General features: G+C 30.9%; 1 protein-coding gene across 3 annotated transcripts; it reads left to right on the top strand.

Annotated features, from left to right (window-relative positions):
• The first annotated feature begins 355 nt into the window (after nucleotides 1–355).
• LOC143064582 (flotillin-1-like) lies at nucleotides 356–26,818 on the top strand. 3 transcript variants are annotated; one of them, XM_076237498.1, is made up of 12 exons: nucleotides 356–509; nucleotides 2,368–2,443; nucleotides 8,261–8,351; nucleotides 12,482–12,625; nucleotides 14,331–14,450; nucleotides 15,842–15,937; nucleotides 20,883–21,035; nucleotides 21,237–21,418; nucleotides 21,939–21,984; nucleotides 22,436–22,573; nucleotides 23,645–23,809; nucleotides 26,163–26,818. In XM_076237498.1, the coding sequence occupies exons 1-12, from the start codon at nucleotides 464–466 to the stop codon at nucleotides 26,187–26,189; spliced, it is 1,284 nt and encodes a 427-aa protein (XP_076093613.1). In that variant the 5' UTR covers nucleotides 356–463; the 3' UTR covers nucleotides 26,190–26,818. The 3 variants fall into 3 exon arrangements, with proteins under 3 accessions (XP_076093613.1, XP_076093612.1, XP_076093615.1); XM_076237497.1 differs by lacking the exon at nucleotides 15,842–15,937 and adding an exon at nucleotides 16,080–16,175; XM_076237500.1 differs by lacking the exons at nucleotides 8,261–8,351; nucleotides 15,842–15,937 and adding exons at nucleotides 10,952–11,042; nucleotides 16,080–16,175.
• Nucleotides 26,819–27,878: the final 1,060 nt, after the last annotated feature.

Raw genomic sequence — 27,878 nt, forward strand, 5'->3', positions numbered from 1 at the left:
ATAAACACAATGCAATAAACATAATCCCATTTCACTTTATCTTGTACTAAACAGGGACTAAAGTCACTTTCTTTACTTTGTATACAGAAAGTCCCTGTACTAAAGCATCGATAAATATAATTGTCCGGTGACCTGATCAAGGGCCTGACTACATAAACAGTACGTTAGTACTTTGATTCGAAAACAATCATTATCCAGTGTAAGTCGAAATACAATAATTGATTCAAAAATTCATAAAATAAAATATATTTTTTCATGGAAACTCGTTATTTGTCAATATACACATGGCATGTAATATAAATTATTGTGAAATAAACAGCGCTTGCGAAATTGGACGACCTTGACCCTTTTTTTTTTGTTTCGGCCAATCAACGACAAGCTTTTCATTCAGTTCGGCTTGCATAAACAGGAACTTGGATAAATTTTGTGGGGTTGGGTTCACAGATTTGCAAAAGTCTGCAACATGGGGTTCGAAACATGTGGACCGAACGAAGTAATGGTTGTTTCGGGTAAGATTTTATTATAATCAGGTCATAATTACGGTCATACATATCCCTCAAATAGACGCTGAAACATTTTTGTATGGGTTGCAACTTCAAACTCTGTCTCTGTCCCATCACGGCATCATCTTATCATAAATACATAATAAAATTTAATATGGGCCACAGTCTTGCTTAAATGTTATACTCAGACTCAAGTCTCCTTTAATGATTAAACTTAGAGAAAGAAAACAAAACAGTTTCCATCTCCAGGGACTGGATCTGATAAAGTTATATGTGACACAATCAGCGAAAAGATTTGTTGGCAGTTTGCCAAAGGAGGTCATGAAAATAAATTTGTAGCTGTGAAGTTGCTAATATGAGAGTACCCAAATTGCACCTATATTGTAAGTTTTTTCACCAACTTTTTTTAAGAACCAGACAGATTGTGAATTATTGTTTTAAATTTTTGTTAAGTTTTGAATATATATACACCTTATCACTATTTGTCCGCCATTACTGGATATCACACAGGTTCCCGTAAAATTTTGACGTCACAAAACAATATATCTGACGCCACAATAGAAAAGTGATTGTTGTATGCTTCTAAAGTTCAAGCGGCCGGGTCAGCCGGGATTAGTGATAAGGTGTATTAGTCTGTGGGCTACATGAATAACAGTGATCACATTCAACAGTATAACCAACGTCATTATCACTGTTCTTTGATATGGGGAATTATGTGGCAAATGTACATAAGTAGACATGGTCAACCAGTGCACTGGAGTTTTCCCCCATTGGCCATTAAAGGCATTATAAAAAAGTCCTGAAATGTATTGCTTGCAGAGGTTTTTTCTGTGTTCTCATGGCTGGACCGACAGGCCAGGACAGAACTTTTACTCTAAATATGTTATCATTAATTATGATTTTGTGACTTTTTAAATGAAGCTAGTACCTGTGATTATTTAGGAAATTTGTTTTGACCTCACTGATAATGGAAAAATAAAGCAGACGAAACTTGGCGTCAGATGTTGTCCTAACTTCGGTAATTTCCGTGGTACAATAAAATTTAAATAAACTTCACAAGTTACCAAAATTTCTGAATTCTTGTTTTTGTAAAAAAAACAAAAACTCATGTCGTATTTAACATTGAAATTATTCCGATGTGTCCCGTTTTTCGAGTTCTAGTTGAAACGTTAAATTCGGCAGCCATTAAAAAAAATAATCGTTAGAGATTTAACGAGAGTGATGAAACTTTCCAGATGGGTCTTGTAGAGAGAGTTATCTTTCTTTATTCCAAAACGATGCTTCCACCATAAGTGCCAAAGCTGGCATTTTATTAGTGAAAACTAACTCAATCTGCACTGATGCGCAAAGACTGAAAAACCATCATGACAATGTCACAAATTGCAAGATTAATTAAAACTGTCCCTTTGAAAATTATGTATGACAAGGAAATTGAGGTTCATCAATGACAATAGTCTAGATAATTATGATGTCTTGGAAGGCTATTTAAAATTTTTGCTTTGATGCCTTCCTGCGACCATGTAAGGTGTCAAAGAAAAAAAATATAATAGCCTTATAAGATCATGAAGATGTCATAATTATTTGGACTACAATCACAATATAGAGACAATATACTTTGACAAAATAGGCTGTGTTTACACTGTCCGAAAAAATGCAGGTCGATCAAGGATTTTATAGTTTTCTCTTAGATCTCACTGTCTTTCAGTTTGTTTACTTTTTATAATGTTAAGTTGCTGTTACATCAAAACTGAACATTTCTAATGACACTGTCACAGTTGCTTGAGTTGGAAACCCTAAGGGACATTTTGGTCTGGTACATTAAATGACTGGAAATGTAACTTAGTGAAATTATTGTCTATTGTAGGATGTTGTCATGGTAGATCACTATTTGTTCCTGGTGGTCGATGCTTTGTATGGCCAGTTATACAGAAATTACAGAGGTAAATATACAAATATACAGTAGTACAGAACACTTATATTTATATATATTGACCATAAAATAATGGGATTATTGATAATTTCAACATATTAAGAGTGTGCTCGGAAATCTTTTAATACATTAAGACTTCTTTATGTATAATTTGTTATGTAAATAAAACATTGCAAACATGATTCAGATTAAATACAGATGTAAAAAAAAATTGAAATTGTACATGTACGATGTTCACTTCCATTTTGTGTAAGAACGTAATTGGCCATGATGTCTGACAAGTACTAATAATAATAATACTTTATTCAGAAGGAATACAGCTTATATAATATATACATGTACATTTTTACAATAGTTTTAAATGCTAAATGTACATGTAGGTCAATGTTTGAAATACATGTATTCATGTGTTGTATTACTGTTATTTTAGCCTAACATGTATATATTTTGTGTTAAATCATTATGAACTACATTTTATGCTCCAATGACATGTTAGTATTAACTTTATACAATTTACCTCAGGGGGTGTGGTCACGTTTCTCCAACATTTGGTAATTAGACTAAAACAACATTAGGGATTATGGGGTCCTTTTAAGGACTGGATCTTGATATCTACCTGTAATTCACCTGTTCTTGACCAAAATATTGTTAAAAAAGGTATACATTTTTTAACGATATATATATTTTTCAATAGACTCCCAAAATTGTAAAAGTCCATATAGTCTAACACAGTCACTCAGTGATGTAATTTTTTATTTTATATAAAAAAAGATTTGCATGGTATGATAGACAATGAGACAACTCTCTACAAGAGACCAAATGAAACAGAAGTAAACAATTATACATAAAAAAAGATATGGTATGATTGCCAATGAAACAACTATTCACAAGAGACCAAATGACACATACATTAACAAGTATAGATCACCGTACGGCCTTCAACAATGAGCAAAGTCATACCGCATAGTCAGCTTTAAAAGGACCCGAGAAAACAAATATTTAACAATTCAAACGAGAAAACAAACGGCCTAATTTATGAACAAAAAACGAACATATTACACAGCAACGACAACCACCAAATTGCATGCTCCAATACTCCCCCTTATCTTGAGACATTGGTGCAACAGAACAATAAAAAACTGTACAAAAACATACATAAACAAGCAACAAATAATCTAAGACTAAATTATCAATCAATACACATCCAGTATCCGTTACCATACGGCCGGAAGCTTTTTTTCATAATTTTGTTCTCTATTTTTCATAATTATGTATTATAGATTACAATGTTGCGATCTTGAATAAAAATTATCATTTTATATTTTGATAGCTATTAAGAGTTTATATATCGTGAGTCATTAATCTTATATAAAAGTACAAAACGCAGCTTATTATCACCGATACAGTTTATTTAAAATTCATAGTCAACTTGCATTAATTGTCCAAAGCTTAAGTAACAAATCGAAAATACTAGTAGTGCACAATATTCACCAAGCCAGTTCCCACAGTTAAACACTATATATATCACGACGCAACGTGATGTACCCAATTTGTATCAGCTCCGTTTTCGTTGAAAAAGTGGACAGATATACGACTGACTACTTCATCTGATAAGACAGCATACCACGAAAACTGGCTTCGGCTTTTAAGTGATATACAGACAGAACGACCAGGTAGATATATGGTTCTTCACACTAGAAGACAATCGCTTTTCGTGACTTTTTACATAAATAAAACTTAGCTGTTTTGCATCAGTTTAGATTTTAACATCTACATGTAACACAAATACAAAAATATATCAAGTAATAGAATAAATGACTAAAATGAGGTACAGTCAGTGAACATTTCTATTTTTCATGTTACTTCTAATAAAAAAAAATAATTTTTTTTTAAATAATTTCGAGATTATTTCTTCATAATTTTTTATGAAATTTACAGTTTGATTAGAATTTCCCTTGTTTATTTAAGGATTTTTTGTTGTTGAATAACCTTTTTAATTTTTTTAATCAAATACGGATGAAAATAATTACGTAACCGTTTCGGGTTATACTCGACCAAAAATATATGGTTTGTTAATGTTTTGATATAAATATTTTTTAAAAATATCCCTTTTTACAATATTTCAGTTAAGACCTGATAAAGGTGAATTACAGGTAATTATCACGCTGCAAGTCCTTATGAGGACCCCCTAATCCCTTATGTTGTTTTAGTCTAATTATCAAATGTTGGAGAAACGTGACTAAACCCCTCAGGGTTGGCAAAAACTCGGGTTTCATGAGTATTGCCCAGCCCAGTGGGAAATACTGGGAAAACCCGGGTTTTACTGGGTTTTAGTGGGTAATACTAGGCAATACTGGGTAATATAAGATACTGGCCTGAATTTTAAAGAGGATTCAGTAATCAAACACAAATGCAATACATTTAAGATATATATATATATAAACCTATTTTTATTTATAAATAATTAGTTTACTTGTTTGAGAGTCTTATGATACAAACATGTACAAAAGTACAAGTGTATACATCTGAGAAAGAATTATTCTTACAACTCTGATAAAAAATATTTTTTCAACTATATATAACTAGTATAAATAATTTAAGGATGACATGTACATGTAAGAAAAATTACTTTGAAATAATTTATATATATGTACAAATGTACAAAACTAATTAATAAGTAATTATTCAGATTAGAACACAGATATGTTTATATAACAATAATCAGTCTTTTCATTTCTATAAGAGTTAATGACAAGACCCTGTAGGGTGTTTATTTAGCAATCATGATTGCATATATAGAAATTTAATTTACAATTCACATAAACACTGCAATAAGGTGTTAAGATTATTGAAACAATGCTTGGAAATTAGATATTTTTAACAAGAAATCCTAAAATGTGCAAATCTTGTATTTTGCCTAGTACATATAGAATTGATGTGGAGAAGAGAATGAAATTGAATTTTTAATCTTCTAGGATTGACTCAATGGTTATCTGTATAAAATGTATATATTTAGCTGTAATACTATGAAACAACAAGAAGTCTTTACTATTTTGTGTTGAAAAAAATCATATTGCCCAGTATTGCCCGTTTCAGGGAGTATTGCCCAGCCCGGGAAAACCCCGGGCGGGTAATACTTTGCCAACCCTGATTTACCTTGACTTGTTTCTTATACGACCGCAAAAATTTTTTGGGGTCGTATATTGGTATGATGTCGTCGTCCGAAGACACATTGGTTTTCGCACTATAACTTTAGTTTCAGTGAATAGAAATCTATAAAATTTAAAGGCTATGACCACTAAAGGAAGGTTGGGATTGATTTTGGGGGTTTTGGTCCCAACTGTTTAGGAATGAGGGACCAATAAGGGGACCAAATAAGCATTTTTCTTGGTTTCGCACCATAACTTTAGTATAAGTAAATAGAAATCTATGAAATTTAAACACAAGGTTTATGACCATAAAAGGAAGGTTGGGATTGATTTTGGGAGTTTTGGTCCCAACAGTTTAGGAATTAGGGGTCCAAAGGGTCCAAAATTAAACTTAGTTTGATTTTAACAAAAATTGAATTCTTGGGGTTCTTTGATATGCTGAATCTAAACATGTACTTAGACATGTTAGATTTTTGATTATGGACCCAGTTTTCAAGTTGGTCCAAATCGGGGTCCAAAATTAAACGATTTCAACAAATTTGAATTCTTGGGGTTCTTTGATATGCTGAATCTAAACATGTATTAAGATTTTTGCTTATGGGGCCAGTTTTCAAGTTGGTCCAAATCGTGGTCCAAAATTAAACTTTGTTTGATATGCTGAATCTAAACATGTATTTAGATTTTTGATTATAGGCCCAGTTTTCAAGTTGGTCCAAATCGGGGTCCAAAATTAAACTTTGTTTGATTTCAACAAAAATTGAATATATGGGGTTCTTTGATATATTTTGAATCTAACCATGTATTAAGATTTTTGATATTTGGGCCCGGTTATCAAATTGGTCCACATTGAGGTCTAAAGGGTCCAAAATTGAACTTTATTTGATTTCATCAAAAATTGCATTCTTGGGGTTCTTTGATATACTGATTCTAACCATGTATTTAGATTTTGGATAATATTGGACCATAATAGCATGAATAGGTAAATGTTCAATTTAAAATTTTTAAGTTTTTTATAAGTTGAAGTTCTTAGACATCATTCATTCTGTGTCAGAAACCTATGTTGTGTCAACAATCCAAATTCAGAGCTGTATCAAGCTTGAATGTTGTGTCCATACTTGCTCCAACTGTTCAGGGTTAGAACTCTGCGGTTGTATAAAGCTGTGCCCTGCAGAGTATCTGGTTTGGCAGATATTTTGGTTTGAAAATAGATTTGAAATTGGATAAAAGTCAGTCCAGATCAAATATGAAAAGAATCTTGTACTTTTGATTCTGAGATACAAATGTACCTGTACATGTAAATGTATATAAATGAATAGAACATGTCAAAAGGAACAACATTGTTTCTAAATTTCTTTCAGTTTTGTTAGTACCATCAAATAAGGTGTGAAATGTTTTGTTGATCATACCACTATACATGTAGATAGAGGTTAAATACATATTACATGATGTCATCACTGGAATATATTTTTGTAGGTGATTTTGAAAGAGGTGTGATTTAGGTGGAAGCATTCATAACATATCATATCATGTTATTCCCCTATAGTTGTTAACTTCCTCTTGTATCTTTGATTAGTTGTCTCATTGGCACAACTGCTTAATTTTAACATAAGATTTTTATAAATTCTTGGGCAGTAACTAAGTACATGTAGTAATGTCTTCTAAAATCAGTTAACAAGTTAACTTTGCTTCTGATACATGATTACTAACTCTTTTGTGCTGACCAGAATGAATCTGAACACTTTGACATTGTCTATTGAGAGTCCACATGTATACACTGCTCAGGGCGTGGCAGTGTCAGTTACTGGCACGGCTCAAGTAAGTTAATTTACCCTGACTGTCACTATTTATTGTGATATATATGTATAACTTCTTGTTTTTATAGGTAGAGTATTGTTGCCTTGGGATGCTGCCTCCTGTTGTTATTGCCTGGCCATATTTTGGTTTTATTGCCTGGCCATATTTTGGTTTCATTGCCTGGCCACGTTTTGGTTTTATTGCCTCACCATATTTTGGTTTTATTGCTGTTCTTTTGCATTGTTGAAATTCATTTCATGAAAGAGAATATTTTTAGCTACCTTTTTGTTTACACTAAATAATTTCCCACTTATAAAATGCATTTTTGTTTTTGTCTGTGAACAAGTTAGTTATATCTATATATGATCATAAACTTTGTTGTCTCATATACAGTTTCAAAGATATAATGTACTCAATAACAAAATTGATAAAATTTTAAATAATAGATAGCTTTTTTTTAACAGTCAGAATGCATTTTACCAAAAATTTTAGCTACATGTACAAAAGTGCTTTTGATGGACGACATAAATTGGAGTTTTGAAAAATGAACTTCAAAATATGAATGAATAACCCAAATTTTTAAGGAATATGATACATTGTAGGTATATTTGTCTTAACCAAATTTTTGAACATAAACAATATCAGCATCTAATATTTTGAAATATCATGACTTGAAAGGGAGAGACCAAGCATCATAAACACATATATGATTTCTCCAGGTGACCTGTGTATTGGCTTCCCTTGTTCAGTTTTCCCTATTAGAGATTAATTATACATCTATGTGTAGATTTGCATAATCCTGTTTTAGTTTAGTTTTGTTTTATGTTTGCAATGGTTATGTTGTTTTGTATAATTTTGTTAATTTTGAAGCATTTGATTTTCAGACTCTCCCTAAACACCATGACTTTACACATTGAAAGTCCAAATGTGTACACCCAATTTGGTGTAGCAATATCAGTTACTGGTGTTGCACAGGTGAGAAAAGAACATTTTACAATATTCAAAATTTTGGAACTTACCACTTTAATTTATCTCTCTTAGTCCAATAAAGTAAGTTTTGAGGGTCATGATGATTCTATATACATGCATTTCAAATGAAATTTATCTTGTACATGCAATTCTGTTGGCATTTTCAAATTTTTATCATTGTACATGTATACTAAGACATTGTATAGATTTGGCCCAAAATGCTTGTCAAGCAAAAATTAGTACATGTAATAAAAATTCATCTTTTTATATTAAAAAAAAGCCAACCTGATAGTTGAAGAAGTACACATGTATTAGATTTTAAAGATACTATATTACACATTGCATTTAAAGAACCAACTTTGACAAATTAAGAACTCATTTTATTGGACAAGGCATCCACTTGCTAACATTTGCATTTTTCACATACTAACAGAAGCCAGAAATGCATGGTTCTGGGAACCAGAAGTGGTAGTTTCTTTCAGTTTGCATTATGAGGTGATGCTCATTCAAGTTACATAAATTTTTATTATTAAATTTATTTGTTTTTTTTTAGGTTATTGAAATTTTTTTACAACATTTGAATTTAAATGCAGCAAATATGATATATAAATGGATTTTGATTTGGTTGTTTTTCATTATGTCTCATTTTTTGTCATTTTATTCTAATGAATTTCAGTTACTTTTCCTTGTGTTGTGTCAGAGTTAGTTATTTCTCTTTCATATTAGATTTTTGTAATTTTCTCTTTATCAAATCTTTTCTGTCAAATACAAATATTTATCCCTGTGTCAGCTGCAAAGAATGATCTTGATTGTGAGATGTAGGAATGTTAGTGCTCTCACATGTACAATTCTTGTCAAATTTTTTGGAAACTTATATCATATACATATGTAGCTTTATATATTAGAAATGTCTTGGACTAGATTTAAATCAGTGCCAATCAATTTTTTTTTAAAGAGTTAACGTTATGCCCTTGGAAATATTGATTATATGGAAAATTGCATTGTTAGCACTCTCATGTGTACAATTCTTTGAAATTAATTATAACGAACATGGCATTGTATTTGCTCTGAAGCCTTCATTTCCTGTAAGATATTTATAAAAAGCTTTTAAGAACCCCCCAAAAAGTGCCTTTTTTAAGTAATTGCCTGGTACATTTGTACCTTGAAAAGATAAAACATGTGCAATTTGGGGGACATAGGAACCCTTGAGACAGCTTTGTCCAAGCAAAATTTATTTTGATTTCTGAGATTGAAAAATTGTCCATTTACCTTTTTCCCCTGTACAGATTGAGATACTTTAACATGTTTAATCTTCAAAGTGCTTAAACAGTGAAATAATTTACCACTTCTTGCATGTCTTGTATTAACCAATACTATTATGCTTTTTTGTTGGTAAAGCAAAAGAAATGCAGTTACTTGTTTGTACGCATGTCTTTGTTAAAATAAGCATGTGTGTTTTTTTTTTAACATTTTTATAAACTAATCAATATTGGCAGACATTGCATTATGTACTCCTATTGCTTTGCCAACAATTTTCTTCCTATACTTACTCAGTGTTTTTTAGTTTTGCATGCTTAACCTTATATCCTTTGTTGACATTTTATGATTTGTTTAGTTTTTGTTGTTGCTACTTGCTTATACATTGTAACTGCTTTGTTTTTAGATTATCACTAAATACCATGACTATCCATGTAGAGAGCTCAAATGTCTATACACAACATGGTGTAGCTATTTCAGTACTTGGTATTGCCCAGGTGATGTAGTGCATGGTCTTAGCCTGCAGATGAAGAAACCCCATGTTTTGGGTTGAATTATAGAATTTTTGCTGTGCATAATGATGCTTTGGAAATTTCTTCAAATTCAATATTGAGAACTGAAAATGAATTAAAAACTTGGCCATTCAAGATGTTAAATATTTCCTTTGAATTATTATGAATAGCAAATATTTACAAGATAAAAATTATCATCCCTTTAGCAAGTTTTTTTTAATTTCCATAAAACACTTCTTTTCTGTCTGTTATGTGTCTATATTTAACCAATATTGCTGACAAATTTTCAAAGTATCAAAAAAGATCACTTGAAACTTGCATGGTTTTCTGTTGATTTTGAGAGCTATGTGATTTCAGAGTCCGCCTTAATTTAATGACTCTCCATATAGACAGTCCTAATGTGTATACATTACAAGGAGTAGCAGTTTCTATGAAAGGAATTGCACAGGTAAGAAGTGAAGTCCGATATACCAGATGTAAATGTGTTTAGTTTTCATATTTCGCTGTCTTGAGCGTGGCCCCTGCACCTTTGCATGAGTTTTTCCCCAACATACCAGTTCACTTGATTTAAAGTAAGAAGGTAATTATCAGCAAGTCTAGACTTTTTTGCCATATTCCACTGTCACAATGTGAGTAAGTATAAATATTTACGTAAGTCTTCACTACACATGTACATATAGCTGTGGTAGAGGGTTGTCTTCCCTTTGTTTAATGTAATCAAACTACATGACATGTCTTCATGTTAATAAATAATAAAGCATACATTGTCAGTAGACCACTACAGCGTATAATGTAATGACTGTTCTGTTGAAATGGAGGAAACTGATTTGCTTTCAGGCTTGACCTTAATCTTATGACCCTCCACATAGATTCTCCAAACGTGTACACCCTGCAAGGTGTTGCTGTATCTATTAAAGGCGTAGCACAGGTAAGGACAGTTTGATTAAATAATACAATTTAAGTCTGATGAGTTTTTATCTTATTGTGGCCCAAGCCAGACAAGCTTAAAGGTTAAAGGTTGACATGAATGCATTCACAGTGTAACTGTAACTGAAAAAAGTGTTTAACTTTCTGAAACACAAAAACATACATAACTTACTTATATTTAGATATAAATACCAAAAACTTCAAATTGTACTAGTTAAGCTGTATTCAGAACAAAATTTAGAGGTGTTATCTCTTTGTTATTTTAAGCAGAAAGGTTATGACAAACCTTAACCAAATGTTATGATATTTAAATCCTGTCCAGCACTGACCATCTCTTTCCAATTCTTCTCTGCCTATCTATGGTTGTAATCCTTTATGTTAAATCCTTAAATGCAGTTGTTTCAAGATGTGCATACTATTTGCTTTTATACATGTTATATAGATTTTGTATAAATTGTTGTTGAAATAGACCTTCACCATGTTCACCTTAAAGTCATATTTTAACATTGTAAAGTAAACTAATATAAATTTTGGCCCTGAAATTGTTTACCTTAAAAAATGTTGTGAAAGTTCTGTGAGATTATACATTAAAATGTCCAATTGTTTCAGTGAAAAAAGATTTTCACACATTGCGTTATTTTTGATGTATGTATGACATCAATATTAGTGATTTTCTCTAAAACCTAATTCTTTTCCTATATTTTTGGTCAAATTCAAGACAGTCTTCTGAAAAATTAATTCGCCAAAAAATGATTTTGCTCAAGTATTCTTTTGAACCATATTCTTTGATTTTGAACAAAAATTTCAATAGAGGAGTTGGTTCACTAACTGATAAGGGGTGAAGGTAGCACCACACATAAAACAATGAAAATAGGTAAAAAAATGACCAATTTCTTAAAAAATTGACAAATATGAAATTTCTTCCTATTTCAGACTTATATGTGTAATTATAGAGCAGATCTTCACTTTTACGTAGTAAACGTTCACAAATAATACATTTATCTATATATTCACATTAGATTAACTCAGACAGTTGAAGTTATATGAAACTGCATTTTTCTTGTAATAGAAAACTATGTATAATATTCTATACCACAATTTTTACATTCAACTTACATTTCAGATACAATGTAGCAGTAATATTTCAAAATTTGTTTCAAGATATTTCTCTTAGTCTTAAAAGATAATTCCTTATATATTTTCATAAAAAAATGAATGACAATTTTAATGTAATTTTGAGATTTGAAAACCATCATTATTAAACATTTACTTCTAAATTTAGATCAAGCAATAAACGTAATTTTAAATATCTATATATGACATTGTTTCAAGACTAATTTAGCTTCTCAGTTTGAATTGTTAACATAATACATAAGTATTGTATATGTATGAAGATGCTTTTTAGCATAATCATTTATATTTTTACAACTTTTATTATAGGTAAAAATTCAAGGATCCAACCAGGACATGTTAGCATCTGCTTGTGAGCTATTTTTGGGGAAGTCAGAAGCCCAGATAAGAAATGTTGCCCAGGAGACACTTGAAGGACATCAGAGAGCTATCATGGGAAACATGACAGTTGAAGTATGTACACTTTGGTTACACTCAATCACAACCATTGTCCTAGTTTTTATAAGACGGCAAAAAATAAATAAATTTGGTCGTATATTGCTACCAAGTTGTCGTCGTGTCATCGTCAGCCTCGTCCGGAAATAAATGGTTTCCGGATAATAAATAGTATAAGTAAACAGAAATCAATAAAATTTTAATACAAGGTTTATAGCCACTAAAGGAAGGTTGGGATTGATTTTGGGGGTTATGGTCCCAACTCATTTCAGATTTCAGAATTTTAAGAAAATTTCTTCAAATATTTTTTTTTTTTTTGGGGGGGGGGGGGTGTCAATTTGCAACAGCATAAGCATTGCACAAAAGCAAAAAAATGAATATAAATTCAAATCATACAACCAATTTGAAGTTCTTTGAATACAGTTATTATTAGAAACCTATTATGTGTCAAAAATTTAATTACAATCCAAATTCAGACCTGTATCAAGCTTAAATATTGTGTCCATTTTGGTCCCAACTTTTCAGGGTTGGACATCTGTGTATCCAGTTTTGCTCAGCGAAGCAATTTATTGACTTTGAAATGGCACTTTACCATGCGGCAGAGTAAATTTAGTAAACTGAAACTATAAGACATCCCATTTTGTCATGACTTGTACATAATGGATTGGCTAATGGGACCATTGTTTGTAGTTATAACATTGGTATTATGGTGTCATTTGCCATCATAAAAACAAAATATTCTCTTCAGAAAAAGTCTGAAAATTTAGATTTAAGTTAAGTCGTCTTGCAACAGGCATTGACATAATGTAGATGTGTGTGTGATGTTGAAGACAATGTGTTAATATGGAAATGTCATTTTTAGTTTAATTGTTTTTTAGTGAACGTTACATAGAAGAATAAACAGTAAACAACGGTTCAGATAAAATACTTTAAGTGCAATCTATTTTTATGCAATGCTAAAATTTCATTTGTATAGAACTTATATGGTGGAAAAATTAAACATTTAAATCTTGTTTCAAGCAATATTATTGGTTACATAGTGTGCTAGTGACCTAATACGGTATATATGGGGTCAGTAAATTCCATATGGGGATCTTCGCTCTCACCCCATATGGAATTTACTGACCCCATATATACTGTATAAGGTAACTAGCACACTTTATAACAAATTTATCTTAACGTGTGAAATTTAGACTAGTGACCTATCAAAATGAGCAAGTCTTCAATACTGTTAGCATTAAGAAACTATATACTTCCATATTGCATTGATCTTGCAAAAACAGATACCAACAATAACAACTTGTTAGGTTTTAATGTGCTTTATGAATTTATTACAATCTTAATCATCAATTTCTTTGTCTGTTGAAACTTTTAGGATTTTTTTCTCAGTACCGTTTTGGTTTTATAAAGGAACGTAACACCACTACTAACTGTGTATGAAATAAGCCCAGCTTCCCTACCACCTTATATGGTATATAAAGGGACGTAACACCACTACTAACCGTGTATGAGATAAGACCCGCCTCCCTACTAACCTAATATGAAATATACAGGGTCTCCACGTGGGCGCTTTTAACCCATCACATTCCTAGAAATGTATAGGAGGTAAGAAAATTATATATGTCAATTAATATTGAGCCGAGCATTAGAAACCTTTATCAATAGATGTTTTATGTCACAAAGGGACAAAAACTATATATAATGATTGTTTTGTTTTGATCAGGAAATCTACAAAGATCGTAAGAAGTTTTCGAAGGCTGTGTTTGAGGTGGCATCATCTGACTTGGTGAACATGGGAATATTTGTTGTCAGTTATACCATTACTGACATCAGGGATAGTGAGGTAGGCATATATATTATAACAAACTTTTCATGGAAGTTTTTAGAAACTTATTTCAAAGGTTTCATGCTACATGTATTATATTCACGTTTAATGTTTTGTATATTTTTCTTACTTCTGAAAGCAGTACCAAGAATATGAATTCGTCTAGAGCAAAATGTAAAAAATATGAACTGTTTAAAAATGCTATTCATTATGTCATATACAAAAAATATTCCAGTCGGTGAAACGGGTGAGACATTTCAGTGTGTATTCTGTTGTTACATGTATACTAAGCAATGATCTATTCATATGCTGTTTACTTCAATCTAATTATACCCCCGCTTTAAAAAAGGGGGGGTATACTGTTTTACCTCTGTCTGTCAGTCCGTCCGTCAGTCCGTCCATCAGTCCGTCCGTCCATCAGTCCGTCCGTCAGTCAGTCCGTCCCATGAAACTTTCGTCACATTTTTCTCAGGAACTACACATCCACCCTTTCTGTAATTTGGTATCAACATTTATATATGTCAGCCATACCGTGTGATGCGTTTTCAGATTCATCACTTGACAACTTCCTGTTTACCGAACACTTGTCTGATTTTACACATGATGGCCAAGTTGAAAATTTTCGTCACATTTTTCTCAGGAACTACAATACAAGGATTTCTGAAATTTGGTTTCAGGATTTATATAAGTCAGCTATACCGTGTGATGCGTTTTCAGATTCATCACTCGACAACTTCCTGTTTACCGAACACTTGTATGATTTTACACATGATAGCCAAGTTGAAAATTTTCGTCACATTTTTCTCAGGAACTACAATACAAGGATTTCTGAAATTTGGTTTCAGGATTTATATAAGTCAGCTATACCGTGTGATGCGTTTTCAGATTCATCACTCGACTACTTCCTGTTTACCGAACACTTGTATGATTTTACACATGATAACCAAGTTAAAAATTTTCGTCACATTTTTCTCAGGAACTACAATACAAGAATTTCTGAAATTTGGTTTCGGGATTTTTATAAGTCAGCTATACCGTGTGATGCGTTTTCAGATTCATCACTTTACAACTTCCTGTTTACCGAACACTTGCATATTTTTACACTATTAATATTATCCACTTGCGGCGGGGGTATCATCAGTGAGCAGTAGCTCGCAGTTTCACTTGTTTCATTTGAACATTATTTTTGTCATTTTATATGTTTACAGCTTGTAGAAAAATATTTGGTATTACATATGCAGTGACATTGTTTATCAACCTGAATCAGAATAACGCATATGTTTATAATTATTTAGTAGCTTTGGAAAGGAAATGGTTCTATCAGATACTCAGGTTAAGAGATGTCATATCAGAATTTATTTTTCAAATTTAACTTGAGAAATGATTGGTAAATGCATTACAAATTTCAGGGTTATCTACATGCTTTGGGTATGAAACGTACTGCTGAAGTAAAAAGTGCTGCTAGAATTGGTGAAGCTGAAGCCAAGCGTGATGCTGGAATCAAGGTGAAGTTTATCGCACATAAATTACATATTTATTTCAGGAATATTATACACGGCAGACAAAAGAATGCAGTCACTGCTTGTATACATTGTACATTTATTTATGAAAAACCCTGTTCTCTCAAGCACTAACCTTTTTCATTAGGGATATTTGAAGTCACTTGGATTGGCTCGTACTGCTCAAGTTAAGCGAGATGCCCGTATTGGTGAGGCAGAGGCCAGAAGAGATGCCGGTATTAAGGTATCTTGTTGTGTGCTGCCCTCTCAGTGAGTGGGAGGAATTATTAGGAAATCACATTCACACTTCAGCAGATATGCTGCTAACATTTAATATCACTGCTTTCTGTAATATAAATAGGTGAAATTTTATTTAATCTCAATATGTCATATTGATTTAAGATATATGATATATTCATGAGTTTTTATACAATTTTGAAAATAGGTAATTGAAAATTTTAAAAAATCAGAATTAAAAAAAAATCAATTTACTTTGCAAGCCACCTAAACTTTGTAAAAAAGGTAAAAGTCATAAATTTTAAGAATTGGTAACTAGATGAATCATTTTCAGCGATGTATTGTAAAATGTACTGACACTACATTGACTATTTACCATGATGAGGATTTGATTACTATCCCCTGAACTTTCATATTAGTGCATGCCCTGGCTATATTTGTTCCTTGTATCAGTAAAATTATTAATTTTTTTAAGCCTGGCATAGGGTATTTTTTTTATAGATTTTCTGCCGTGACCATGTGCATCTGTTGGTACTTGGACTCCTTCACATAATAAATCATAGTACAGTCCTGTCAGGACTAATGGATCTGTGAAAAAAGCATGTACATACATACTACATACATGCTTCTATTAGATATTTTTACCTGAATCAACTTTACTTTTTTGTTGATATGCCTTCTTATTGAAATATCATCCAAAAAACAATTATGCATGCACATCATGTGACTGATGTCTGTAACATTTATGACCTGTTCAAGCAGTAAAGTTGATAAATAAACTGATTGATTATTAGAATGAACCGCCTTTAACCAATCATATACTATGTATCAGTAGATATTTAATTTACCTTGTATCATTCCATGCTTAAACCTTCCCAATACGGTACCATGCATCAATATACATGTATGCTGTGGTATTCCCCATTTATACCATGTATCAGTCCTTGATCAATATGCCGTTTCATTTGTCTTTGATGGTACTGCAAGCCCAGTAGTCATGGTAGTCAGCACACCTATACTGACATAATATATTATTGTTCACAGACATTTTCTTTTAGTTTTCTGTCCATACAAGTTTTGTCATTTGAAACACCAATTTGTTTCTACCCTGGGGAATAGATGGACAGCTTTAAACATTTGGTTTTTAATTTTTTTCAACTTCATTTTTAATTTTGCCTTCAAACTGTTTTGTGTGCCATTAAAGAGTCTTATGTAGACAAAACATGTGTATGGCATACTAAATTATAAACCTGGTAACCTTGATGAGTTTTTACAAACTGTTACATTTCCCTCATAACATGAATCAAAACAATTTAAACTTATCCCAATACTGACAATCAATGTTTAACTCCATACTGTATCATTGCATACTGTCCTGTTTTATGTTTGAAGTCATCATGTGACAATCCTTTGTCATGTGACTATCTGGTAAAGTATTTTATATTAGTAAAAGCTAATTACACACTTAAGGAGTTAGAATGTACAACGTGTACAATAACTAATAAACTAGTGGAATAAATTAAACTTAACTGATGTTTGAATGTGAAATTCCAATATCTCTTATTTGATACCTATATACATCTACTTCATCATTGTGTTGTTCTATGCTTGTTTACATTAATACACTCACACAAGTCATCATTTTTCTTTTATCATTTTAATTTTCTAATGCTCTAGAACAGCTCTTTAGTTTCAATATGAATTGTTTTAGTGGTAGCTATAAATAAATGATACATGCACATTGAGCTCTCATGTGCATGTCATGTGCTTGTCTTGGTATCTGGAAACTCTATGTCGATACATAATAAAAAGGAACACATTCTCTGGCAAAAAGTAGTCAGTTGGGATTGTGTAAGATTTTGAGTTTACAAGAAGCAAGTTTCCCTAGATACATGATTTAAAACCTTGTTTCTACCTGTTTCACTAAAGACAAAAACAGATCTAGTAACTGACTGTCAAAAAGACCTTGGGGTAGGAAACTTTAGTTTAATAGTTATATAGACATGTAGAGGAATGAGTTTGAAACTCATGTTTTTATGCATCTATAATTTTTATAACGAGTTTCTTCATTAACTGTTAATATCAAAAGTTCTTTTGAAATTGATAAAGATTTTAAGACCGCTGTAACAATCAACTAAATATAAAATAAATGGAGGTAGAACCTTAATATGTAAGATTCTCAAATACTTCAAGTATAGAATTCCAACAGTTTATTTCTGACTGTGAGAATTTTTGAGTAAATTGGGGAGGAATTTTTCCTCCCGACAGAAATGCATAACTTTTTTGTTTTAAAAGATAAACACAAGCTCTTTTTTGTTAAGGTGGTACCCAACACCTTAACTAAAATTAATATGGCTTGTTTAATTTTCATAAAATTTTGACAAAGTATTTACTTTGACCCTTTGACAAAAATATAAAAATTTCAAAAAATTTTAATCAACCGTTTTATCAGAAAAATTACACTGGTTACATAGCAGTTTGACAAACACTTATTTTGATCATCGAGAAGCTTAATATTCCCTTTACAACACAACGTAATTAAAACGTTTAGCTGATTTTACAGAGTTATCTCCCTGTAGTGTTAGGTACCACCTTAAATTGTTTATAAGTTCTCTTTTATACAAGTATCCTATAAATTTATGGAATATTTTGTTTAGAAATAACTAAAATTTATCAAATGTTCATAAATGTAGAAAAAAACAAAATGTTTTGCTGTATATTTATCGAATTTAAAAAAAATCCGTCATTGACTTTTTCATGAAATTTGGTACGAATAATCTTCATACACAATCAAACCAAATGTCATTTTAAAACAGAGGGGTCCATGAACTCGTTTAAAAGTTAAATCAGTTTAAATGATGAAAATCAGTCAAAAAAAGCATCTTTTCCATATATGGCGCAGTTTGACGTCTCGAAAATAACATTTTACGTTAGCAACTTCATTACCTCCCCTGTCACTGTAACATATGCCCTTAAGTGACTGTTTAAGTTAACTAAACCAATTAGAAAACCCTTCTATTTGCAATTAAAAAAATATTAGAACATATCAATGGGGAAAATTTCCTTGCCTGCCGAACTATAAATAGAATCGCTTTTATGTAGCGGTACTAAGGCAGATTATTAAGACTTGCCCTGTTCAGTAATATTCTGTTTTTGTGATGTGAAACACTGCTAAATAAGGTGCTAAATGTTTTCAAATCGATAAGAATGTGTATATATGTGAAGATTTACTTGTAATAAATGTTTACTAATGATATACTAGTTCTGTGGGAAAAAAAATAAAGTAAAATTGAAAATACTGAATAAATATCAATATCTAGCTAGTTTATTATTATTGATTTATAAATAACTTAAGTATCTTTAGTTATAAATGAGAACTAATGTTTTACACAAAAAATTTATAGAAGTTTTTCATCCGATAGTCTTTTATTTGCTTCCTTTCCTAGTCATGACAATTCTTCTGACCATTGATAGTATTGTTAAGCATCTATATTCTATACTAAGGTCCATTACAACATTTGCACTCACTTAACTATCACACTGAAAAAAACATAACTGGTTGTTTATTTGCATACTGAAAAAAAATGTAAATGATTTCTCTTGTTTGACTGAAATAGCTTTTTTTGGTAATCTATTTTTCTCTGAATATAAATACTGTTGTAGTTTTCATGTTTATTTCTGATCAGATCAATATCAGTCTAGTTCTATAAGCATGCCTATTATTCTCATAGGAATGTCTAATTGATCATGCATTAATTTCTATTGATTTATGTTTCCAATGTCAATATGAGATATGTTTGTAGAAACAAATGGTTTGTTGATATCTCCAACATGTCTAATATGTCTTTAAATATATGAATAATTAATTTTCAAATTTTGATTGATTTCCCTATAGACATGATAGATTTGATATTATATAACACTATTGATGTTTTGTTACATACACTTATAAGCTAATATCGGTCACTAGTAAGTCAGTATGGTTGTTGATGATAGCATTGTAGATCTACATAAAACTTCACCATCATCATGCTAAGTTGGGAATTAGAACAAATAAGTTGTTTTACCTTAATTTCTATGTTTAGCCCTCAGTTTGACCTTCATTTCTAGGTTCAGTTACCAATGTTTAACTTTTGATTCAAGTAGTTTGATGTGTATTGGTAATATACTTAAATGCATCAAATATGGAAAATACACATTATGTTGGAAGATATGACTTGCTATCTTGTTGCTATTATCTTATATATAACTTGTAAAAAATATAATTTGAAAGGCAAATTGTTTTTGGACAAAAAGGAAAATCCCTACTGGTCAAAGAACTAAAAATAAATAAAAATACAAAAAATGGATAGCGCCATGTAGGTGTAGAAAAGGTGTTTCCCTAATGATAATTCTAGGATTTGGCATGAGAATATAAGGAGAGGGAAATAGATCCATATTTATTTTAGCTCCATATGTCCAAGTTATAACATATCTCCCTCTGTATACTTTTTTATAAGGCCTAGTCCATCTTTCAAAATTTGATTGCCTAAAAGCAATAGTGAAATAAATCCATGAAGCAGTTTTTACCCTAAAGTTTAGATTGTTCCAAAATGATGTTAATAATAAATCAATTTTAGTGGGAATTTTTTTTGACAATAATTATTGCAATCTTGAACTAAGAATTTAATGTTTGTACATGTATATCATTATTTTATGATACATTTTAAAATAGGAAGCCATTGCAGAAGAGGCAAGAATGACTGCTCGTTATGCTAATGATGTAGAAATTGCAAAGGCCCAGAGAGATTTCGAGTTGAAGAAGGCACATTATGACCTGGAAATCCAAACAAAAGCTGCAACTTCAGAACTAGCTTATGACTTACAGGTTATTTTTATTCATTTGTTAAATTAAATCTATGAATATTTTTGTAAAACAAAAGATGATTCTGTTGAAAATTTATTCTATGAAACACTGCAATATGGCCAATGAAGAAAATTAATGATATTGATATGAAAACCGAAGAAAGTGTAACAAGAAATTTGTCATTTCAAACATCTTATTGTCATTTCTATTTATTATCAAAAGGCTGCCAAAACTAAACAGGCCATCAAAGAAGAACAGATGCAAATCAAGGTCATTGAAAGGTCACAACAGATTCAGTTACAAGAGCAGGAAATCACCAGACGTGAACGAGAACTTGACGCACAAATCCGTAAACCAGCTGAAGCAGAGAAATTTAGACTGGAAAAAATTGCTGAGGCTAATAGGTAAGGTATAAAGATTTTTTTGTTAAAGATTGCAAGAAAAAAATAATCTAAACCATTATCAGTCAACTACAATTATTAAAAAGGAAGAAAAATCAAATAAAAGAAATTGCCTAAATGTGTGTCATTGCTATTTAATGATTATTTTAATTTCACATTGCAAAATTAAAGTTATCTTTAACCTTCAGTGCTCAACAACACTCTGATTAAAGTTTTAAGTCAGTGTGAAAAGTCAGCATAAAAACCTCAAAGAAAATATATCTTTTCTCATAAATAGATGTATTTGCCACTGGATGTCAAGCAAACCCCAATAAATCACTATATTGTCTTTCCCATGACAACAAGCATTTATCACACTAGTCTTGAAACAACTAAAACATTTTGTTTAAACCATAATTGTTTGAAATTATTTCAAGTTGAATATGAAATAAGTACATGTATTCGTATGTTTTCTTGTGTCATTTATATATATCAATATTGACTATATTTTGTATGCCATGTTAAACTGTTTTATATATTATAGAAAGAGAATTGTTCTGGAAGCTGAAGCTGAAGCAGAGTCCGTCAAGGTATAATTACTTTAGTAAAGACATTATCTTACTTTAAAATTTAAGTTTCTTGGATACTGTTGAAATAAACATTTAACAATTCTTTTTAAAAGCAATTTTATAACTGAAGAAACATCACAAATAAATTTTAGATAACGAAGCAAGGAATAAATTAATTTTAGAATGTAATTTGTTAAATTTTTCCTATATTGTCATTAAAACTAAAGCTTTTACACATATGTTCATAGAAACTACTGAAGCAAATCTCATCCAAATATATATGGTATTCGTATCTTTGCATTATGATGGATCCATGTAAATGTCGGATTGAAAATAAGAACAGGAAAAACTTGGGGATTGAAAATGTTTTAATTCTTATTAATGAACCATTGAATATTGGACCTTATATTTTTTTTAATTTAATTTATCAATTTATCAAATATATTTTTACTAGAATTGATTTTGATTGTAGTTGAGGGGTGATGCCGAAGCCTACTCCATTGAAGCCAAGGCTAAAGCTGAAGCTGAACAGATGGCCAAGAAGGCTGATGCCTGGAAAGATTACCAAGATGCTGCTATGGTTGACATGATTCTAGAAACACTACCAAAGGTTTACATTTATTTTCATTTCAATGGATAAAAATCAGTATATTTATTTACTGCCTACTTCTTTTCAGTCTAAACAGTTCTTAAAATCATGGGGATGATATTTTGGTTATCTGTTCTGTGATTATGTAAAATTGTTAATTCAAGATAGACTTGCCACAATTTTTTTATCATGGGTGGGAAAATTTAAAACAACTGTCAATGCTAGAAGCATTTGCTGATTCCAGGAACAAAAGATTAGACATCTTATCTATCTTAATGCCCTATTTTATTTGTAATGAAATCTGGTCAGTCGTTTGCTTTAGATTTTATTTTTATTATATCCCTGCTGTAGTGGAGGGAATATTACGGCTTACCCTTGTCCATCTGTGCGTACGTCCCAAAATTGGTTTCCATTCTCTAACTAGAGTTTGTCTCAACCAAATGTTATGAAACTTATACAAAATGCTTATTACAACATAACACAGATCAAGGCTAAATTTTGGTAGTATCACTTTTACCATACTAGAGTTATGCCCCTTTATAAATGAAAAATTTGCGAAATTTTTAGTTTCTGTTCTCTAACTAAAGTTTGCCTCAACCAAATGTTGTGAAACTTATACTCAATGATTATAACCACAAAATACAGATACAGATGAGAATTTTGGTGGTGTCACTTTAACCATTCAAGAGTTATGCACCTTTATAAATGGAAAACAATGGCAATGCAAATTTTTTAGCATTCTCTAACTCAAGTTGCCTCAACCAAATGCAATGAAACTTATACACAATGCTTTACCACAAAATACAAAGCAAGTTGAATTTTGATGGCATTATTTTAATCATTATAGAGTTATGCCCCTTTATAAATGGAAAAAATGCTAATTATTTAAGTTTCTGTTCTGTAACATAGAGTATGAGACCTACACACAATTTGGGGACACATTCTTCATTCACTTAAAAATAAAACAATTATTTAATAATGAAATTTTTATAAATGATTTCAACCATGAGCCAGAACTAGTTTAAAAGTGTAAAATATAAATAATCTGAATATTAGTTTGCATGAAGTTAAATATTTGTCATTATGTTATAGATTGCTGCTGAGATTTCAGCCCCATTGACTAACTGTAAGAAGATCACCATGGTTTCCAGTGGTAAGGGACCAGTAGGAGCTTCCAAGGTTGCTGGAGAAGTTCTGGATATCATGGAGAAGATTCCTCATGTTGTAGAAAGTTTGACAGGAATTAATATTTCAAAGGTCAGTCAAGAAATCAGACTTCAAAACCCTGGCTAAAAACAACTCAAGCATGCTCTTATATTCATTATATTGAATCTGCTAATGAGTGTGTCAGTTTTTCTTCTGGCTTCTTAATGATGAGGGTCAACCTACTAGCTATTTCATGAAATTTAATTTCTATATCTCTTTTAATATTTATATAATAAACATAGGTTCAGTTTGATAAAATAGATCTGTGAGAATTTCTGTGTGTCGATGCACAATGTGATCAGGTACACTCTGATCCAAAAGTTGTTGAAGCCAAAGGTAGAAAAATGTAAGGAAAGCAGGAATCAATCAATCAAAACAAACGACTGTTGTAACCTTAGTTTGTGTAGAAATAGCTAATTTGTCAGCTGAAAAATTGTTCAGAGTAGAATTATTCAAATATAAGGATTACTTGTAAAACTTCATGAGTCAACATGAAATTCCATATTTGATAGGTTTCAGACAAACACATTTTAAAATGATATGCATTTGCTTATGGTCTTTGTAAATAGGGTATTTGAGTTTATAAGATTTGGATACACTTGATTTGAGGTCAATAAGTAATTCATGTATGGGCCATGCAGGTTAATTAATGAGGGGCCTGATGGGTTATTTTCGTTCTTCGTGATCAGCGCATTTTTGCTATCGTAATCCGTTTTTCTACAGATTTTTTTTTATATTTTCATGATCATGGAAATTAATTTTATGTGAATCGTGATTGACAAAAAAATCAACTCATGAATCTTGATGAGACTCCCCATCTGGCCCCTCAGTAATGGTAGGTTAATCATATAATATTTTTATGGCCCCACAACGAAGTTGTCGGTGCCATATAGTTTTACCCTTGTCCGTAATTCCGCCATTCCGCAACAAACCATTATACAGAGTTTTTTTCTAAACGCCTTCAGATATTGGGCTGATTTATGGTATGTGAGTTCACCATGATGAGTTACAGATCAAGTTTAAGTTTCTTTTTGCTCTGCTAGTTTTTGCCAAAATTACAGGCTTTGGACTTTGATAAAATTGTTGAGAATCACAGTTATACGGACTTTTTCTAAACTCTTTCAGATATTGGGCTGATTTTTTGTATGTGAGTTCACCATGATGAGTTACAGATGAAGTTTAAGTTTTGTTCCGCTCGGCTAATTTTTATTGAAATTACAGGCTTTGGACTTTGATAAATTGTTGAAAATCACAGTTATACAGACCTTTTTTCTAAACGCTTTCTGATATTGGGATGATTTTTGGCATGCGAGTTAACCAAGATGATTTACAGATCAAGTTTAAGTTTTGTTCCGCTCGGCTAATTTTTGCCGAAATTACAGGCTATGGACTTTGATAAATTGTTGAAAATCATAGTTATACAGACTTTTTCTAAATGCTTTCAGATATTGGGCTGAGTTTTGGTATGTGAGTTACTCATGATGAGTTACAGATCAAGTTTAATGATTTTTGGCATGCGAGTTAACCAAGATGATTTACAGATCAAGTTTAAGTTTTGTTCCGCTCGGCTAATTTTTGCCGAAATTACAGGCTATGGACTTTGATAAATTGTTGAAAATCATAGTTATACAGACTTTTTCTAAATGCTTTCAGATATTGGGCTGAGTTTTGGTATGTGAGTTACTCATGATGAGTTACAGATCAAGTTTAAGTTTCGTTCTGCTCCGCTAATTTTTACAAAAGTTAAGGGTTTACAACTTTGAAATTTGTTGAAAATCACAGTTATACAGACTTTTTTTCTATACGCCTCCAGATTTTGAGCTGATTTTTGATATGCAAGAAATAAAAATAAAAATGTAGGTAATGAGGCAATGACCTGCATTGAGAGAAAAAACTATGATAAAGATCAGTTACTAATAAATGTTCAACACATGGAAATGTTTTCACTGAAGTTGTTGACTTACCCAAGCAAAAGAAATAAAAATTCTTGTTATAATGAAACACTGTTTTTGTGTCCACATGTGTTTTTGAAATTGCAGATTTTTCAACTTTTTGACACGGGGCCATTCGTGTCGCTTTGACACATCTAGTTTTTTTTCTATATTTAGAAAAACATCCAACAAAACGAACTATATACATTGAGGAGCTATGCACTGGCAATAAAAGAATGACATTTTAGAAATAAGGGTGACCTGAACTTAAGTTGCAATTCTAAAAATTTTGTAATTGGCGAAGTCCTTAGTTCTATTGTCCCCAAATTGTCAAAAAATATCAGGACCTAAGAGCTACTGTTCCCAGCTAGGTACCAGTCAACTAGTAGACACTGTCTTTTTATAAAATTGTATGATAGATAAATAGTTGCATGTTATGTTAAGAATAATATTTTTTTTTATATATATTTCAGAACATCAAGGCTGCAACAAGACGATAAAAAGCATTTGAATGAACTTTTAACCTAGAATGAACTTTGAACCTTTTTCTGATACTCTAAAGTTGTAATTACGCATCATTTCATTTGTGTGTGTTATTGTTCGTTGTGTATATACTATCAGTATGTTGTTAACTTATATTACTTAGATTCACTACAAGAGAATGAAGAGATCTAGATTGCCCCTGTGTAATGTTTATAGTTATTTTAACACTAAATACTATCATATAAGTGAATGATAATTCAGTCATTAAATGTTATTTAACATTCTGTATTTTATACATGGACTTTTATATTTTATTATTACTGTCAGTACCTTGCAGCTTTTGTCCAAACTACTGTTGACCACTGTGTATATGATTACTATGAAATAATTTTTTTTATATGATATGTGTCATTGTAAATTCATTGTAAGTTTTTCACGAGTAAATTTCATAATTGAATCAAGATTTGCTTGGATAACAACTTGTATGCTATGGAAAAAAGTAAATGTTTAACTGATTTGATATCAGACATCTTAATGTTTATTGTACATAGTTCACATGTTTCTATATGAAGCTGACATGGAATTTTGGCCTTATATTTCAAACATGAAATTGCAGTATTTTATCCACACAAAAAAATTATAGTATCTAACTTTATAATATTTTCAATAACTAGTCTAATTTTAAGTTTTATAAATTTATATGCATTTTTTTTAATTTCTTGTTTTGTATGTAGAATTAGTTGTCTTATAAGAAGGGTATCTTTGTGGTATTTATCTATATGGAACAAGGATAGAGATAATTGCTAAGGGAAAGCACAGTGGGCAAACACAATTTATAAATTGTAATTTTCATTTGGATTTTTAATAACCTTCATGCAGATTTTCTCTGTAGTTTGATTGGAGATACATTTAAATTGGGATGAAGTAAGTGTTATGATGGAGACATTTAAAACAAAAATTCAATTGAAGCAAGCTGCAATTTTTTTTATATTTAATTGTGAGTCAACATCTGATAGAAGAACTAGCAATACAAATTCCGGGATTTGAAGAAAGTGCAACAGTATTAAACTTTCCTTTTCTTCTTGCATGAGATTTACTTGAAAATTACTTCTTTTTTGTCCGATTCCTTAATTTGTTTTTAACTCAGGGTTATCTTGTATATTTTTATGGCAATTTGTTGTTACATTTGTTATTTTATTGATTAAGATAAAAAATTACATTAATACTTTGTTTAATCAGACACTTCATTATAATTCTTTTTATCCTGAATTAAAATACTGTTGACAGTCTGAATATATGCAGTTTAAATACTTCTAAATTCTGAATGCTTAGATTTAAGTAACTATTGAAAAATGTATTTTTATGTAGGAAATTTGTTTTTTAAAATGATTAGATTTGTGTGTAATTTTAGATATGATCATGATTTATTTTAAACATCTGAATACAATCTTGAAGATGTTAATAATTTGGTGTGACCTTAATAGTCTGTAGATTTCTTTTTGTGTCCAAATTTTAACTTTATTGAATGGGTGGTATTTTTAAGAAACAAAGATAAAACCATCTTATTGTTGGAATTAAAAAATAAGAATCATCCTGTTATTTATTGCAATATTTGACTAGATTCATATAACAGTCCAATACAACATTGTTTCATTGTCAATACAATCAAATATGTATAATCTGTATAGTGAATAAAATATTTGTAC

The sequence above is a fragment of the Mytilus galloprovincialis genome, chromosome 2 (genome assembly GCF_965363235.1).
Source record: "Mytilus galloprovincialis chromosome 2, xbMytGall1.hap1.1, whole genome shotgun sequence".
Lineage (NCBI taxonomy): Eukaryota > Metazoa > Mollusca > Bivalvia > Mytilida > Mytilidae > Mytilus > Mytilus galloprovincialis.